The sequence below is a fragment of the Pan troglodytes genome, chromosome 6 (assembly GCF_028858775.2).
Source record: "Pan troglodytes isolate AG18354 chromosome 6, NHGRI_mPanTro3-v2.0_pri, whole genome shotgun sequence".
In the NCBI taxonomy this organism is placed as follows: Eukaryota; Metazoa; Chordata; class Mammalia; order Primates; family Hominidae; genus Pan; species Pan troglodytes.
In genome coordinates this window covers 71,953,498-71,969,514 of record NC_072404.2, presented here as the reverse complement: position 1 = coordinate 71,969,514, position 16,017 = coordinate 71,953,498, and the positions used below count along the sequence as shown (strand labels likewise).

The 16,017-nt window shown below is 35.7% G+C and overlaps 1 protein-coding gene across 10 annotated transcripts in view; it reads right to left on the bottom strand.

The window, feature by feature from the left end:
* ZNF736 (zinc finger protein 736) overlaps window positions 1–16,017 on the bottom strand; it is a 48,044-nt gene that overhangs the window by 7,160 nt on the left and 24,867 nt on the right. For 6 of the 10 annotated variants that reach the window (XM_063815411.1, XM_063815409.1, XM_063815412.1 and 3 more), the window contains 2 exons: window positions 11,298–11,424; window positions 10,700–10,795 (listed from right to left, as the gene is read on the bottom strand). In XM_063815411.1, coding sequence (XP_063671481.1) covers window positions 10,700–10,795; window positions 11,298–11,424 — 223 coding nt within the window. Of the gene's footprint in view, window positions 1–4,409; window positions 4,557–10,699; window positions 10,796–11,297; window positions 11,425–16,017 lie in introns of all 10 variants that reach the window. The other 4 variants (XM_063815416.1, XM_063815414.1, XM_063815417.1 and 1 more) reach the window with 1 other exon arrangement.

Here is a 16,017-nt window from a genome sequence, read left to right as displayed (position 1 = left end):
CTTACCAAAGACTAATTTCTATATTCCATGACAGTGTTGAAAGGAAAGGTGGTATACACTGACAGTTTCAGACAGCTGAGACCAAAGGTAAATGACTGTTACAAGAGAAGAAAGACTTCAGTATCATAGACAACGGGTATAGCAAGTGACTAAGGGATCTCAATAAGAAACACAGGGAATGGCCAGGAGTGGTGGCTCACACCTGTAATCCCAGCACTTTGGGAGGCTGAGGCAGGCAGACCACCTGAGGTCAGATGTTCAAGACCAGACAGGCCAACATGGTGAAACCTTCTCTCAACTAAAAATACAAAAATTAGCAGGGCGTGGTGGCAGGTGCCTGTAATCCCAGCTACTTGGGAGGCTGAGGCAGAAGAAAGGAGAATCGCTTGAACTCAGGAGGTGGAGGTTGCAATGAGCCAAGCTCGTAACATTGCACTCCAGTCTGGGCAACAAGAGTAACACTCAAAGAAAAAAAAAAAAAAAAAAGGCGAATATTTTTTAACTAAAAAACACACAAGCTCAGAGAAAACATCCATAGAACAGGCTTGAGAGACTCCAAGACTCTCTAGCCTAAAAAATTGGTATCATATTCCCTCAGACAAAAGTCACTTAATACAGATTTTGACATGTGGCTTTTTATTATACAAATTGCAATATTACAACATATATAAAACATCAAGATAATATGGCTCAAAGATAAAAAAGAATATCCAGAAATCAATTATTAAAAAAAGGAGATGTAAAAATTACGTGAGACAATTTGAATTAAAGTCTTGATCTATTTTTTAAAAGAAAAAAATTACCCTAGAAAATCAAAATTACATTTCAATGATGCTCAATGAGTAAAATGGAAATTAAAAAAACAAAATGAAATAACAAAAATGAAACCAAAAAAAAGATAAAAAGCACAGAAAGAAATAAAAATTGGGTAGTAGAACTACAAAAAAAGACTAATATGCACTTCAACATTAGTAAAAAATATAAGAAAATCAAGAAGCTCAGCAAATTTCAACTAAGATAACAAAGAGATTTCTAACAAGACATAACACAAGCAATGTTTTAAAAGTTGCAGACAAGAAGAGAATCTGGAATTCAGGAAGAAGAAAGAGACGTGTTATTTATATGCATGCTTCTGCAAGATTACGAGTAAATTTAAGAACATAAATCTTTCAGGCAAGAAGGGAGTAGGATGACATAGTTAAAGTACTGGAAAAAAAAAGTCTAAGCAAGAATACTATATCCAGCAAAAGTATTCTTCAAAATGAAAAAAAAAAATCTAACTATATCATGACATATATCAAGATCTACATCAAGATCTAACTATATCATGTCTTCAAGAGATGCACTTTAGATCTAATAAAAAAAAAGACTGAAAATGGCAGGATGAAAAATACATTTTACGCAAGTGTTAACCAAATGAGAGAAGAGGCAACAATTTATTAAGTTGAAAACGGTCATATTTCATATAATTTACTTTAAGTCAAAATTCACAAGAGACAAAGTAGGACATTCAATTATAATAAGAGGGTTCATTCACTGAGAACCTATAAATACAAGACAGTTTTCCCAAACACATAAAGCAAACATTGACGGAACTGAAGCAAAAATAGACAGCAATATAATAATGGAAGGATACATCAACATCCCACTTTCACTAATACATAAAGCAAGACAGAATATCAATGAGGGAACAAAAAACTTGAATGCACTATAAAATAATTACACCTAACAAATGTATACAGACAGCAGAATACACATTCTTTTCAATAGCTCATGAAACATTTTCCTAGATGGATGACCTGTGACACCACAAAACAAGTCTTAACAATTTTTTAAATTGAAATTTTACGGACAATTATTTATGGTCCAAATGGAATGAAACTAGAAATCAGTAACAGAAGAAAAGCTGAAAAATTCAAAAAACATAAAAATTAAACAACACACCTTTTTTTTTTTTTTTTTTTTTTTAAGATGGAGTATTGCTCTGTCACCAGGCTGGAGTGCAGTGGCACGATCTCGGCTCACTGCAACCTCCACCTCCTGGGTTCATGTGATTCCCCTGCCTCAGCCTCCTCTCCCGAGTAGCTGGGACTACAGGCATGCACCACCACGCCCAGCTAATTTTTTGTATTTTAGTAGAGACAAGGTTTCACCATGTTGGCCAGGATGGTCTCGATCTCCTTACCTTATGATGTGCCCACCTCGGCCTCCCAAAGTGCTGGGATGACAGGCATGAGCCACCGCACCCAACCAACAACACACTTTTGAGCATGCTCTTTTTCAAGGGTTGGAAGACATAACATTGTGAAGATGTCCATGCTGCTTAAAGTGACCCACATATTCAACACACCCCTTTTTCAATTTTCAATTTTACTTTTCCTGGCCAGGCGCAGTGGCTCACGCCTGTAATCCCATCACTTTGGGAGGCCAAGGCGGGCGGATCATGAGATCAGGAGATCGAGACCATCCTGGCTAACATGGTGAAACCCCGTCTCTACTAGAAAAAAAAAAAATTAGCCAGGTGCGGTGGCGAGCACCTGTAGCCCCAGCTACTCTGGAGGCGTAGGCAGAAGAATGGTGTGAACCCGGGAGGCAGAGCTTGCAGTGAGCCGAGATCGCGCCACTGCACTCCAGCCTGGGTGACAGAGCGAGACTCCATCTCAAAAAAAATAAATAAATAAAAAATAAAATAAATTTTACTTTTCCAAAAAGAAAAAAAAAAAACCCACAAAATTACGTAAGATCTCAAGGGAACATGAAAAGCCTGACAATCTTTAAAAAGAAGAAAAATATTGGAAGCATTATGCTTAACAATTTCCAAACACAAAACAAACCTACATCAATCAAAGCACTTTGGTACTGGTATAAAGGTAGAACACCAAAGTAATGAAAAACAATGCAGCACAGACATAAACTCCTGAATATATGGTCAAGTGAGTTATTTGTACACCATATTGAAGCATTATCCACAAAAGCCAATAGGTAAAAGCAATTTAAACTTTCCTTACCAAATGAATCGATAAATATAATTTAAAATACAAAAAAGGGAATATTAATCAGCTTTTTAAAAGCAGGAAATCTTCTAATATCTATTATAAAGACAAATTTTGAAGACAACATGCTAAATTAGTAAGCCAGCCACACACACAAAAATACTGTATGAATCTACTTATATGAAATATCTAAAATAGTTACATCCTTAAAAACAGAAAATAGAATGAAGTTTGTAAAGGGCCAGACAATGGGAAAAATGAGTAGTGGATTCATGTGTATAGCATATTTCTTTTACAAAAAAGATATGTTGCTAAAAATGTCAATATACTTAACAAAGCTGAACTATATAACTGAAAATATTAAAGAGTATACATTTTTTAATTTTTTTAATTTTTATTTTTTAGACAGAGTTTTGCTCTTGAAGCCCAGGCTGGAGTGCAGTGGTGCCATCTTGGCTCACTGCAACCTCTGCCTCCCAGGTTCAAGTGATTCTTCTGCCTCAGCCTCTGCAGGAGCTGGGATTATAGGTGCGCACCACCACACCTGGCTAATTTTATATTTTTACTAGAGACGGGGTTTTGCCATGTTGGCCAGGCTGGTCTTGAACTTCTGACCTCAGGTGATCTGCCCGCCTTCGCCTCCCAAAGTGCAGGGATTACAGGTGTGAGCCACCATGCTCGGCCCTTGTATTTCTTACAATTAAGAATAAAACAATCATTGACTACTAACAAAAAAATAAAATAAAAAAAAAAGCAAATATACAAGTCATAAAATAGGGGTAATATTTACACAGGCAAACACAGAAATAATTATATTGGCAACGTTATGTATGACTGATCAATATCTGACTTTTGTCCAAACATTGTTTTAATGTGTACAGAGTTGAATTATTGTCATATAAAATTATGATACATAAATAAAAACTAAAAACACAATTAATTAATGTGACATAGCCTACTGTAAAACATAAGCCACTAAAATATAAAATGGTGGAACAAAATTTAACAAAAAAATTAACCAAAAAATATTGAATCAACATAGTGTACTACCAAACAATAATTATTCTAGAGAGCCATGCATTTTAACTGTGACTGCACATTTATAAAGAGCACATATTTTGGTATTTTTGTTTAATTTCAACTTTTCCTATAGGTTCAGAGGCCACATGTCTAGGTTTGTTACATGGGTATATTATGTATTGCTAAGGTTTGGGATAACTGCTACTACTACTCAGATAGATAGCACAGTACCCCATAGGTAGCTTTCAGGCCTTGTCTCTTTCTTCCCTTCCTCCTCTAGTGGTCCCCAGTGTCTATTGTTTTCATTTTTATATCCATGTATACTCAATATTTAGCTCGCACTTATAAGTAAGAACATGCAGTATTTGTCTTTCTGGTTTTTTTCCATTAACTTACTTAAGATAAGGGCTTTCAGCTGCATCAGTGTTGCTACAAAGAACACAATTTTTTTTGGCTGTGTAGTATTTCAATGTGTATATAGGTACCACATATTCTTTATCCAATCCACCACTGATGGGCGACTAGAGTGATTTCATGTCATTGCTGTTGAAGACAATAAAGTTTGAATCACTAGTATACAGTGAAAGCAATAACATTTTATAGAAAATGCATTATAATCATTCATAAAAAGCTTTGATGAGAAAATATGAATAGGCACTTAAATAATACTAGACATACTTATTATGTCATTAATGTACAGCTGCTATTTTTGCACAACACGTAAAGGCAAGGCGACCTTTGGAAGCAAAGCATTGTATTACTAAAATAATATAAACAACATAAATACAGTATAATATGGAATAAAATAAAATAATTAGAAATAAATTTATACAATCACATAGACAAAGTTTGAGAAAAGTTGATGAAAATCCTAGTATCTTTTTGTATGCAGTAAACTTACACATATAAATCAAAGATTATAATATATGGTGTGCCTGTTATCTAGTTCACCTTTTATACAACATATACATTTGAGCACATTACTTCAGAACTTGTGAAATTACAGGCATAGTTGTTACACACAAATCAGAAAGAAAAACATATATATAAGACACAGCCCTAGTAGTCTTCATAGTAAAGAAGATAAAATTATAAAATAATAGTTATTAAGAAATAGGTAACAATTTGGAATTTATTATGTTTATTATGTGCTGGACAGTGTTCTAAGTAACCTATGGTATTAGTGTTTTTAGGAATTCTGTGAGGTGAGTAGATAAAATCAACTATTCCACAGTAGAGGCAATTGTCATATAGAATTTAAATTTCTAAGTTTAGTTCCTACTAAGAAAAATATACTTTTGAAGTGAAATAGATGTTTAGATTTTCTGCAGATGCTTTGTGCTCTGATAAAAGTTCTCACTTTCATTTTCTGTATGATCAACTGACTGGAAATTATAAAGCAGAAACATATGACATCTGTTCCGGGCCTCTCTCAAATCTCTTAACCAAATCTCCCTACTCCTCTCTAACATAACGCACAGATTTTTAAAAACACCTCCAAAAATTTGGACAAATTTTCCAGATCCCTCAAAGCAATAGAAGAGCAGTTAGATTATTTAGATCCTTACAGCATAAAAAGGAGTTGTCTCTCACTGTGAATGCACCAGCAGATTAAATGGATAGAAGACTTAAAGAATTCAAAAGCTTAATAAGCATACATCAAAAAATTGTCCTCCATGACAGTAAGAGGCTTTTCAAGAATCAATTCCATTGGAGAATAGCCTCCCAATCCACATTTTAAACTCTTGTTTTCTCCTTCACCTTTGGACCTTTCACATGTGTTATCTGCTAAATCATTCACACCTATCTGAGTGTATGGCTATTCTTTCCACTCGTTTCACATTCCAGTAATACTTTCTATGCTGCAGAAGGTAACCAGGTCTAGCTTAAAGACTTTCCAACACAACCTTTCTTTCCTTCAACAGCAATTGGTCTAAGTAAAACACAATCAACTCCCAGTATTATCCTCAAGAGAAATCTAAAACAACAGGTCTGTTTAAAGTTCTGATTAATAGAGTCTGTCTCCCTTAACATGAAAATGATGGAGTAATGAGAATTACAGTTTGTATCTGCTAGAAGGTGAATGTTGTTATAATACTAGAGGAACTGCCATGCTACAGTCATCTAAGGAAGCAAAAGATTATAGAATCTGACAAGAAAATGAGGAAAAATCTCTTTAACTTAGAAATTACACACAAAAGTTCAAAGACATAACTGAGAACATGTTTGTGAAGCACTAAAAAATCTATAGCCTGGCTCATTGCTACAGCCATTCTTTAAGCAAGTCTTTAAATATTAGATTAGATGGCTGTTTTTAAGTTTTCAAATTTCATAAAAGGACCACGTAACATAAAAAAAAAAAAAGACAGAAAACATACACCACTTGAAGAAATAAATTTCCAAAACTCAATCCTTAAGAAAAGAAGATCTTTGCATTATCTGACAAAGATGTCAAAATAATGATACTAAGTATGCTCAATAACAAAAATAGAACAAAGATTTTAAAAAAAGAACCCAGTAGAAATCGTGGCAGAAAAATAATTGTTGAAAATTTTTGTAGAGTCACAACAGAATGATCAGAAAACAAAAATCAGAAAACTAAAGACATATTATTTATAAACATTGAGTCATGAAAAAAATAAAACAAGTTGAAAAACATCAACATGGAATATGTAACTAATTTATTAGATATGATTAAGGAGACCAATGTATTCATGAAAGGAATCTTTGAAGAAGAATGCAGGAGAAAAGTCATAGAGAGGTTATTTGAAGAAAAAAGGGACTCACTAAGAACTTCCTAAATTTCAAAGTGATGAAAAAAAATTCTACCAACCAAGGATACTTAATCTGGGAGAAATTTACTTTAAAAATAAGACAAAAATAAAGACTTTCTAACATGAACCAAAGGTAAGGGTGTTCATTACCCCTAGAAAGGTCTTATAAGAACTACTACATGGAGTCCATTATGTTGACAGATATGGTGGTTCACACCTGTAATCCTAGCAACTTTGTAGGCCGAGGCAGAAGAAGAATCATTTTAGGCCGGGAGTTTGAGACCAGCCTGGGTGATATAGTGAGACTCCTTCTCAAAGAAGAGACCTTTAAAATAATTTTGTTTTTCAGGGAGAGGGTTTTAAAACCTGCTAGAACTAAAGATTGATTGAAGTCATTTTGAAAAGGCAGGTCCTCATATAGGTGGCAAACTTGAAAACCCTTGGTCTGTGGCTACAGGTCAAGAAATGGTTCAACTATTTTGACTTGACTTAAAATTCTGTAGTGACTCCATAACCATCTCCAGCTCCTTCCAGCCATAGCCTAGGAGTGGTTCTGCATATCCAGAGACCCAGAGAAAGATGCCTGTTTGTGGTTACAGCAGTAGGTCTGCAGACCTTGGCCTTTACTGTGCTCTCTGAAACAGTTCAGTGACTCAGTTTCAGCACTGATAGTCACAGTTTGTGGCAAGTTCTGCCAACCTAAGTACTCAAAGAGTTACTTGGGGAAATCTTGCCACATACTCAGTAAGAAACACACATCAGGCACACCATATACCAGCCGTACTGCAGAACACTGCCCTAGTGCTGGCCCTACAGATCAAAGTCCTAAAGGCAATTCGGTCTGCCAAGAAATAAGACAGGATTAACAACTACCCAGGCTCCTGGTAACAAACCCACTAAAGGCAAACTCCACAATAGACCAAGAAACAGTCATGTGACCCACATATAACCCCTCTCCACTGCATACCCAAGAAGATTCTATCAGCTAACTGACCCAAGAGAAGATTTGTACCTACTGAGAGCAGTTTATAAAATTGGAAAATTTAGATTCAATAAATGCCCTATTAAAATTTTAGTAAAATTTTTCAAAGTAATAGAAAATTCAATCTTAAAATTTATGTGGAATTACAAGAAACACTGAATATCCAAAGCAGTTTTGAGGATTAAAAACAAAGCTAGGGGCATTATACTTTCTGATTTTAAACTACATCTGAAGACTACTATAATAAAAACAGGATGATGTGTGCATAAAAATGCACACCGGTATCAGTGGAGCAGGATGGAGAGCCCGGAAACAAATCTATCCTTGTAAGATCAACTCATCTTTGACACTGAGCCACTGAGAATGCATAATGCAGAAAATATAGTCTCTTCCACGCTTGGGACTGGGAAAACTGAATACCCACAAGTAAAAGAATAAAATTAGACCACTTTTCTTACAATATTTAAAAATTAACTAAATATAAAATAAGGACTCTAATGAATGACATAAATTCTTAATAATCTTAAAAGAAAACATATGAAGAAACCTTAATATTGGTCTTGAAGTGAATTTTTGGATATGACAGCAAAAGTACAGCAATAAAAGCAAATATAAACAAATTAAACTGCATCAAACTAAAACACTTGTGTAGAACCAACAAAAAATAGAATAAGAAAACCATATCTGATAAGCGGTTAGTATCAAAAATATATAAGAAACTCATGCAAATAAAAGGCAACAACTATAATAGTAATGATAACAAAATTTAAAAATAAGCCAAGGACTAAATAAATGTTTACAAATGAAAACATACAGTTGGGCAACAGGTATATAGAAAGGTGCTCAATGTCACCAATCTGGCAGATGCAAATTAAATTCATTGTGAGATATTACTTTATACCTGTTAGGACTGCTAATATCAAGAAGAAGATTTATAACAAGTGTTGACAATATATTAAAGAAAAGATGCTGTACAATTTTGGTGACGTGCAATTTTTTAGAGACATTATGAAATCTAGTATGTAGGTTCTTTTAAAAATTTTTTAATATACTACTATACAATTCAGCTATCTCATTTCTGCATATACAATAAATTTACTATCTCAAAGAAATACCTGCACCTCCATGTTCATTGAAACATTTTTCACAATTGTCAAGATATGAAAGCAATCTAAAGTGTCTGTGGAAACTGACTGCACAAAAAAAAACATGGTATATATACAAAATAGAATATTATTCAGCCATAACAAATAATAAAACCCTGCCATTTCTACAACATGGATGGACCTAGATGACGTTATGCCAAGTGAAACATCACAGAAACAGACAAATACTGTATGATCTCACTTCTATGGAGAATACAATAAGGTTGGACTCCTAGAAGAAGAGAGTATAGAGGTGAGTGCTAGGCCCTAGAGGTGGGGAAAGTGGGATATGTTGTTCAAATGGTACAAATTTTCAGTTAAAAGACAAACAAGTTATGGTAACCTAAGGTACAGCTTTATGACTACCGAAAGTAATACCGTTATGTATGCTGAAAATTTGCTGAGAGATCTTAAATGTTCTCACTACAAAAAAGGTAACTTGTAAGGTCATAAATGTGTTTGTTCATTAATTTGATTGTATTAATCATTTCTTTATGGATACACATACAAAATCAATACATTGTATACAATACATAGGTATTCAATTATTATTTGTGAAAAAATTCGCGTTACTGGGATTATATGTGTGTCATACACATGCGTATATAAATGTGTTTATATATATATACATATGAATGACACAATCACAGTAAGCTTCATACTAAATAAAACCACAAAATGATGTCGTTTAAAATAAAGTTAAAATTGAGAGTTTAATATGTACTCAGCAGGCCGGGCACAGTGGCTCATACCTATAATCCCAGCACTTTGGGAGGCCAAGGCAGGCAGATGACCTGAGGTTGGGAGTTCGAGACCAGCCTGACCAATATGGAGAAACCTCGTCTCTACTAAAAATACAAAATTAGCCAGGTGTGGTGGCACATGCCTGTAATCCCAGCTACTAGGGAGGCTGAGGCAGAAGAATCGCTTGAACCTGGGAGGCGGAGGTTGTAGGGAGCCGAGATCGTGCCATTGCACTCCAGCTTGGGCAACAAGAGCAAAACTGTGTCTCAGAAAAAACAAAAAACAAAAAACAAAAAAACAAAAAAAATACTCAGCAATGTTTTAAGCTCCCCAATGACATAGTATATTTAATAAACGTATGAAGTAGATACACTGAACTATATTACATACAGTTGAGGAATTTGGCCATATTTACCAACATTTGTTTATATGAAAAGAGTAACATTTGAAGTAACACAATTTTAGAGTTTGTTTCATTTAGGGAGATGCTTAGTGTTTTGATATAATTACTGAGTATAAATTTCCGTAAAATCACGTTTGAAGGTTCCATAGAATAGAAAATTATAAAGCAGGAAGCACACATCTTTTTGTGGTGTTCCTGGGATTTCTGATCCAAATTGTAATATCACCAAAACTTATATATTTAGACATTATCCAAAAACAGAACCTAAAAAAATGGTTTAATATAGAGTTTCTCAAAAATACAGATATTGCTGTTTCCCCAAAGCAATGGAAAAGCAGTCAAATCACACATTTTGTCAAGCCATGAAAGACTTTCATTATTGCTGTAAACTAAAAACAAAAAACAAAACAAAACACACACACACACCACACACTACTGAAGGGGAAGTACAGTGCTTGGAAAATTCACAAGAATGGGACAAAAAATGTCCCTATGTTAAAGCAAGAGAAAGAAATGAAGGTTTCTCAGAAACCATTTCCACTGGAGCAGAGCTTCTGGAAGCATGTTTAAAGGTCTGGCTTCCTCCTTGACATTGGGATCCGTCATTTGTGTCATCTGCTTCATTCACTCCCACCTACCTGGGTGTTTGGCTACTGCCTCCTGTCTCTTCACTTTCCAAGGCTCTTTTCTTTGCTCCAGACAGGTCATCAAGTCTGGCTTAAAGATAGCAAGACCTGTTTTATTAGAAAAAAATAACATGACTCTTGCTAGGATAATCTGATTACTAATCTAGTACTATGCTCAGTAGAGAAGAGAGAACATTATAGAAGACTCTAGAAAATTAATTTCAATATACTGTTTCCTAACAGAAACTTTACAATATTTAGAAAGTATTTTAAATTTGTGGTTCTTAGCTCTATTACCCAGTAATACTGAATCAAAAATCAGCTGTGAAAATTGCATTTTTAGGTGTGGGTAACAATATTTTATGCTACTAAATTTCTGATATTACCACTAATTTAGACTGAAGTATACAGATGAGCTCAAAAAAGGGAAAGATTAATGTTAAGATGAAACATCTTGAAGATTATATTTTCTACCTCAACAGATACCCAATTTTTTCTTTTTGAAGCAGGATTCTGAAACTCATTTATGCAAAGCAGAACCTCCAAAAAAACCAGAAGAAAATAAAATATTTAATGTAGAATATGAGTTGTATATTGAAGTTATTCTCACCCAAGGAGACCAGGTTTCCATAGTTCTCTAACATCACATCCCTATACAAACGCTGCTGAGCAGAGTCCAGGCATTCCCACTCTTCTGGGGAGAATTCTACAGCCACATCCCTGAATGTCAACACTCCCTGGAAAACAAAACATATTTACCAAGTGACCATAGAAAGAATTCTTGATTTGACATCAGGTAAAATGAGAATAAAGAGAGCTGGTTCTGACTTATATGAGTTACTGGAGTTATCCAGTAGGATACTTTCTAGCACAGAAATATTCTCTAGTGTATTTTTAACTCTGAGAAAAGATGGCATAAGATCATGAAACCAGTGTATGTGCAATACTTTTCTTGATGATACAGTATAAAATAAAGGACATTAACACAGGCATGTACATTTCTTAATGCTACATTTACATAATACAAGAAAAGTTGTCTATAGTTCCCATATGGAAACTTCATGGTGAGTTAAAAGAATACTTCTCAAATCTTATTGTGTATAGCAATGAACAGGAGATCTTGTTAAAACCTAGATTTTGACTCTGAAGATCTAGCGTAAAGCTTGAGTTTCCAAATTTGTAAGAAGTTTGCCAGTGGTATCGTTGCTTCTGGCCCAAGGAGAATATTTTGTCAAAAATTCAGTAAGTGGCACAGCCTAGGTTTTTAGTTTATTTGACCAGTAAAGAAAGACGAGAGCCTTCATTTTCCATAGCAAGCGATATGCAAAGGTAGGAAGAAAGAAGAGCTGTCAGATTAAACATGGTTTAATCTTGTTTTTGCACATCACTTGATAAACTCCCCAAGGTACCTATTAATAGAGAAAAATAATTAACTGTAGAGTGAAAAATATCTGTCAGAAAGCGTATTTACCAAGTAAATAAATTAAGATCAACTATATTAAAAGAAATTTGTATCAGGTGCTGATTAACAAAGAAGGATACAAGACTACTGTGCTATTATTAACATTAACACAAAAAAGGGTCAACTTAATCTGAGTCTAGTCATGAAGAAACATCAGTTTTAGGCAAAATGTAAGCTACAAATGTCTCCCATGTTCTGTAATCTCTAATTTTTGGCTAAACTTTTTTTTTTTTAAACTTTAAGTTCTGGGATACATGTGCAGAATGTGCAGGTTTGTTACATAGGTATACATGTGTCATGGTGGATTGCTGCACCTATCAACCCGTCATCTAGGTTTTAAGCCCCACATGCATTAGGTATTTGTCCTATTGCTCTCCCTCCCCTTGCCCCCATCTGCTGACAGGCCCTGGTGTGTGATGTTTCCCTCCCTGTGTCCATGTGTTCTCACTGTTCGAATCCTACTTATGAGTGAGAACATGCAGTGTTTGGTTTTCTGTTCCTGTGTTAGTTTGCTAGTTTGCTGAGAATGATGGTTCCAGCTTCATCCATGTCCCAGCAAAGGATGTGAACTCACTCTTTTTTATGGCTGCATAGTATTCCATGGTGTATATGTGCCACATTTTCTTTATCCAGTCTATCATTGATGGGCATTTGGGTTGGCTGCAAGTCTTTGCTATTGTAAATAGTGCTGCGATAAACATACGTGTGCATGTGTCTTTATAGTAGAATGATTTACAATCCTTTGGGCATATACCCAGTAATGAGATTGCTGGGTCAAATGGTATTTCTGGTTCTAGATCCTTGAGGAATCACCACACTGTCTTCCACAATGGTTGAACTAATTTACACTCCTACCAACAGTGTAAAAGCGTTCCTATTTTTCCACATCCTCGCCAGTATCTGTTTCCTGACTTTTTAATGCTCGCCATTCTAACTGGTGTGAGATAGTATCTCATTGTGGTTTTGATTTGCATTCCTCTAATGACCAGTGATGGTGATCTTTTTTTTATGTTTGTTGGCTGCATAAATATCTTCTTTTGAGAAGTGTCTGTTCACATCCTTCACCCACTTTTTGATGGGATTGCTTTTTTCTTGTAAATTTATTTAAGTTCCTTGTAGATTCTGGGTATTTGCCCTTTGTCGGATGCATAGATTGCAAAAATTTTCTCCCATTCTGTAGGCTGCCTGTTCACTGATGACAGTTTGTTTTGCTATGCAGAAGCTCTTTAGTTTAATTAGATCCCATTTGTCAATTTTGGCTTTTGTTGCCATTGCCTTTGGTGTTTTAGTCATGAAGTCTTTGCCCGTGCCTATGTCCTAAACGGTACTACCTAGGTTTTCTTCTAGAGTTTTTATGGTTTTCGGTTTTACATTTAAGTCTTTAATCCATCTTGAGTTAATTTTTGTATAAGGTGTAAGGAAGGGTGGTCCAGTTTCTGTTTTCTGCATATGGCTAGCCAGTTTTCCAAGCACCATTTATTAAATAGGGAATCCATTCCCCATTGCTTATTTTTGTCAGGTTTGTCAAAGATAAGATGGTTGTATATGTGTGGTGTTATTTCTGAGGTCTCTGTTCTGTTACATTGGTCTATATATCTGTTTTGGTACCAGTACCATGCTGTTTTGGTTACTGTAGCCTTGTAGTATAGTTTCAAGTCAGGTAGCATGATGCCTCCAGCTCTGTTCTTTTTGCTTAGGACTGTGTTGACTATATGGGCTCTTTTTTGGTTCCATATAAAATTTAAAGTATTTTTTCTAATTCTGCGAAGAAAATCAATGGTAGCCTGATGGGAATAGCATCGAATCTATAAATTATTTTGGGTAGTATTGCCATTTTCATGATATTGATTCTTCCTATCCATGAGCACAGATTTTTTTTTTTCCATTTGTGTCCTCTTTTATTTCCTTGCTTTAGCATCCTAGAGAGGAAGTCTCTTCTATTTTTCATTCAGAACTTTCTGAGTTATCCTGGGCAATAAAGACCATTCTCATTAAATGTGCATTTTTATAAGCAGTTTTGCATAGATTTAATGGAAGCTAAACAGTACATGGTCTCCTTCTTCACTGATAACCAAAGACTTGATCCCATCTCAAACAGGAATCTTGGGCCTCCACACCTTTCCATGTTCGACAGCCACAAAAGAAACATTTGTAATGTTGCAGGTATAAATTCATGGTGACAATTTTTTCACGGCTTATTAAAAGCTGGGATGTAGGGAATAAGGAGAAGGCTCTGGTATATAAGGAAAAAGTATTTCTCAGAGCCCCTTGACTATCATGAGAATAAAAAGTGAAAAAGGAGTTAAACTGATAAGGCAAAGCATCACAAGTAGCATGTTGCAGGAAGTCAGGGACCCTGAATGGAGGGAACAGCTGGGGCCACGGCAGAGGAACATGAATTGTGAAAATTTCATGGACATTTATCAGTTCCCAAATAATACTTTTGTAATTTCTTATGCCTGTCTTTACTTTAATCTCTTAATCTGTTATCTTCGTAAGCTGAGGATGTATGCCACCTGAGGACCACTGTAATAATTGTGTTAACTGTACAAATTGATTGTAGAACATGTGTGTTTAAACAATATGAGATCACTGCACCTTGAAGAAGAACAGAATAACAGTGATTTTTAGGGAACAAGGGAAGACAACCATAAGGTCTGAGTACCTGCGGGGTCGGGCAAAAAGAGCCATATTTTTCTTCTTGCAGAGAGCCTATAAACGGGCATGCAAGTAGGAGAGATATTGCTAAATTCTTTTCCTAACAAGGAATATTAATATTAATACCCTGGGAAAGGAATGCACTCCTGGGGGGAGGTCAATAAATCGCAGCTCTGGGAGTGTCTGTCTTGTGTGGTTGAGATAAGGACTGAGATACACCTGGTCTCCTGCAGTACCCTCAGGCATATTAGGGTGGGGAAAAACTCCGCCCTGGTAAATTTGTGGTCAGACGGGTTCTCTGCTCTTGAAACCTGTTTTCTGTTGTTTAAGATGTTTATCAAGACAATACGTGCACAGCTGAACCCAGACCCTTATCAGTTCTGTTTTGCCTTTTGTCCTGTTCCCTCAGAAGCATGTTATCTTCGTTCTGCTTTTTGCCCTTTGAAGCATGTGATCTTTGTACCTACTCCCTGTTTTACACCCCCTCCCCTTTTGAAACCCTTAATAAAAACTTGCTAGTCTGAGACTCAGGTGGGTATCACAGTCCTACCAATATGTGATGTCACCCCTGGTGGCCCAGTAAAATTCCTCTTTTTGTACCCTTTCTCTTTATTTCTCAGCCGGCCGACACTTATGGAAAATAGAACCTATGTTGAAATATTGGGGGCAGCTTCCCCTGATAGTAGAGAAGTAAACATTTGCAAGTTCTACACACATATTTCAGAAGAAAAAGTGGACACAGTCTCTGACCTGAGACACATTCACCTCAGAATAAGCCATTTCTTTCTTTTCCTCCTTCTCTGTGATCCCTTCCCAGGTGTGATTATCTGCACAAATTACACCTGTTTCTTGAGAATATGCCTTTGAAGCATGAGCAAAACTCCCTCCCCTGAAACCACCACACCCACAGGCAGAAGGACCTAGAATTGCAGATAAAGTCTGCCTTTGCTCTTTATCACGAGAGGTTCAGAACCAGTAAAGTCCTACATAAAAACCAAAATGTGAGTTTCCCCTTTCCAACACTCAGTTGCCTTTTTCTGCCACAGATGCCAGAAATTTCTACTGCCGCAATGGGAATATGGGCCACACTGACCTGCCCCTACCAAATCCAAGCAGAGCAGTCTCTATGATCTTCATTTGGAACTAAAGCTAAACTCACCTCTCGTGAATGTATCTGAAAGCACTCGTGATTGACCCCGGGCTCACCTTA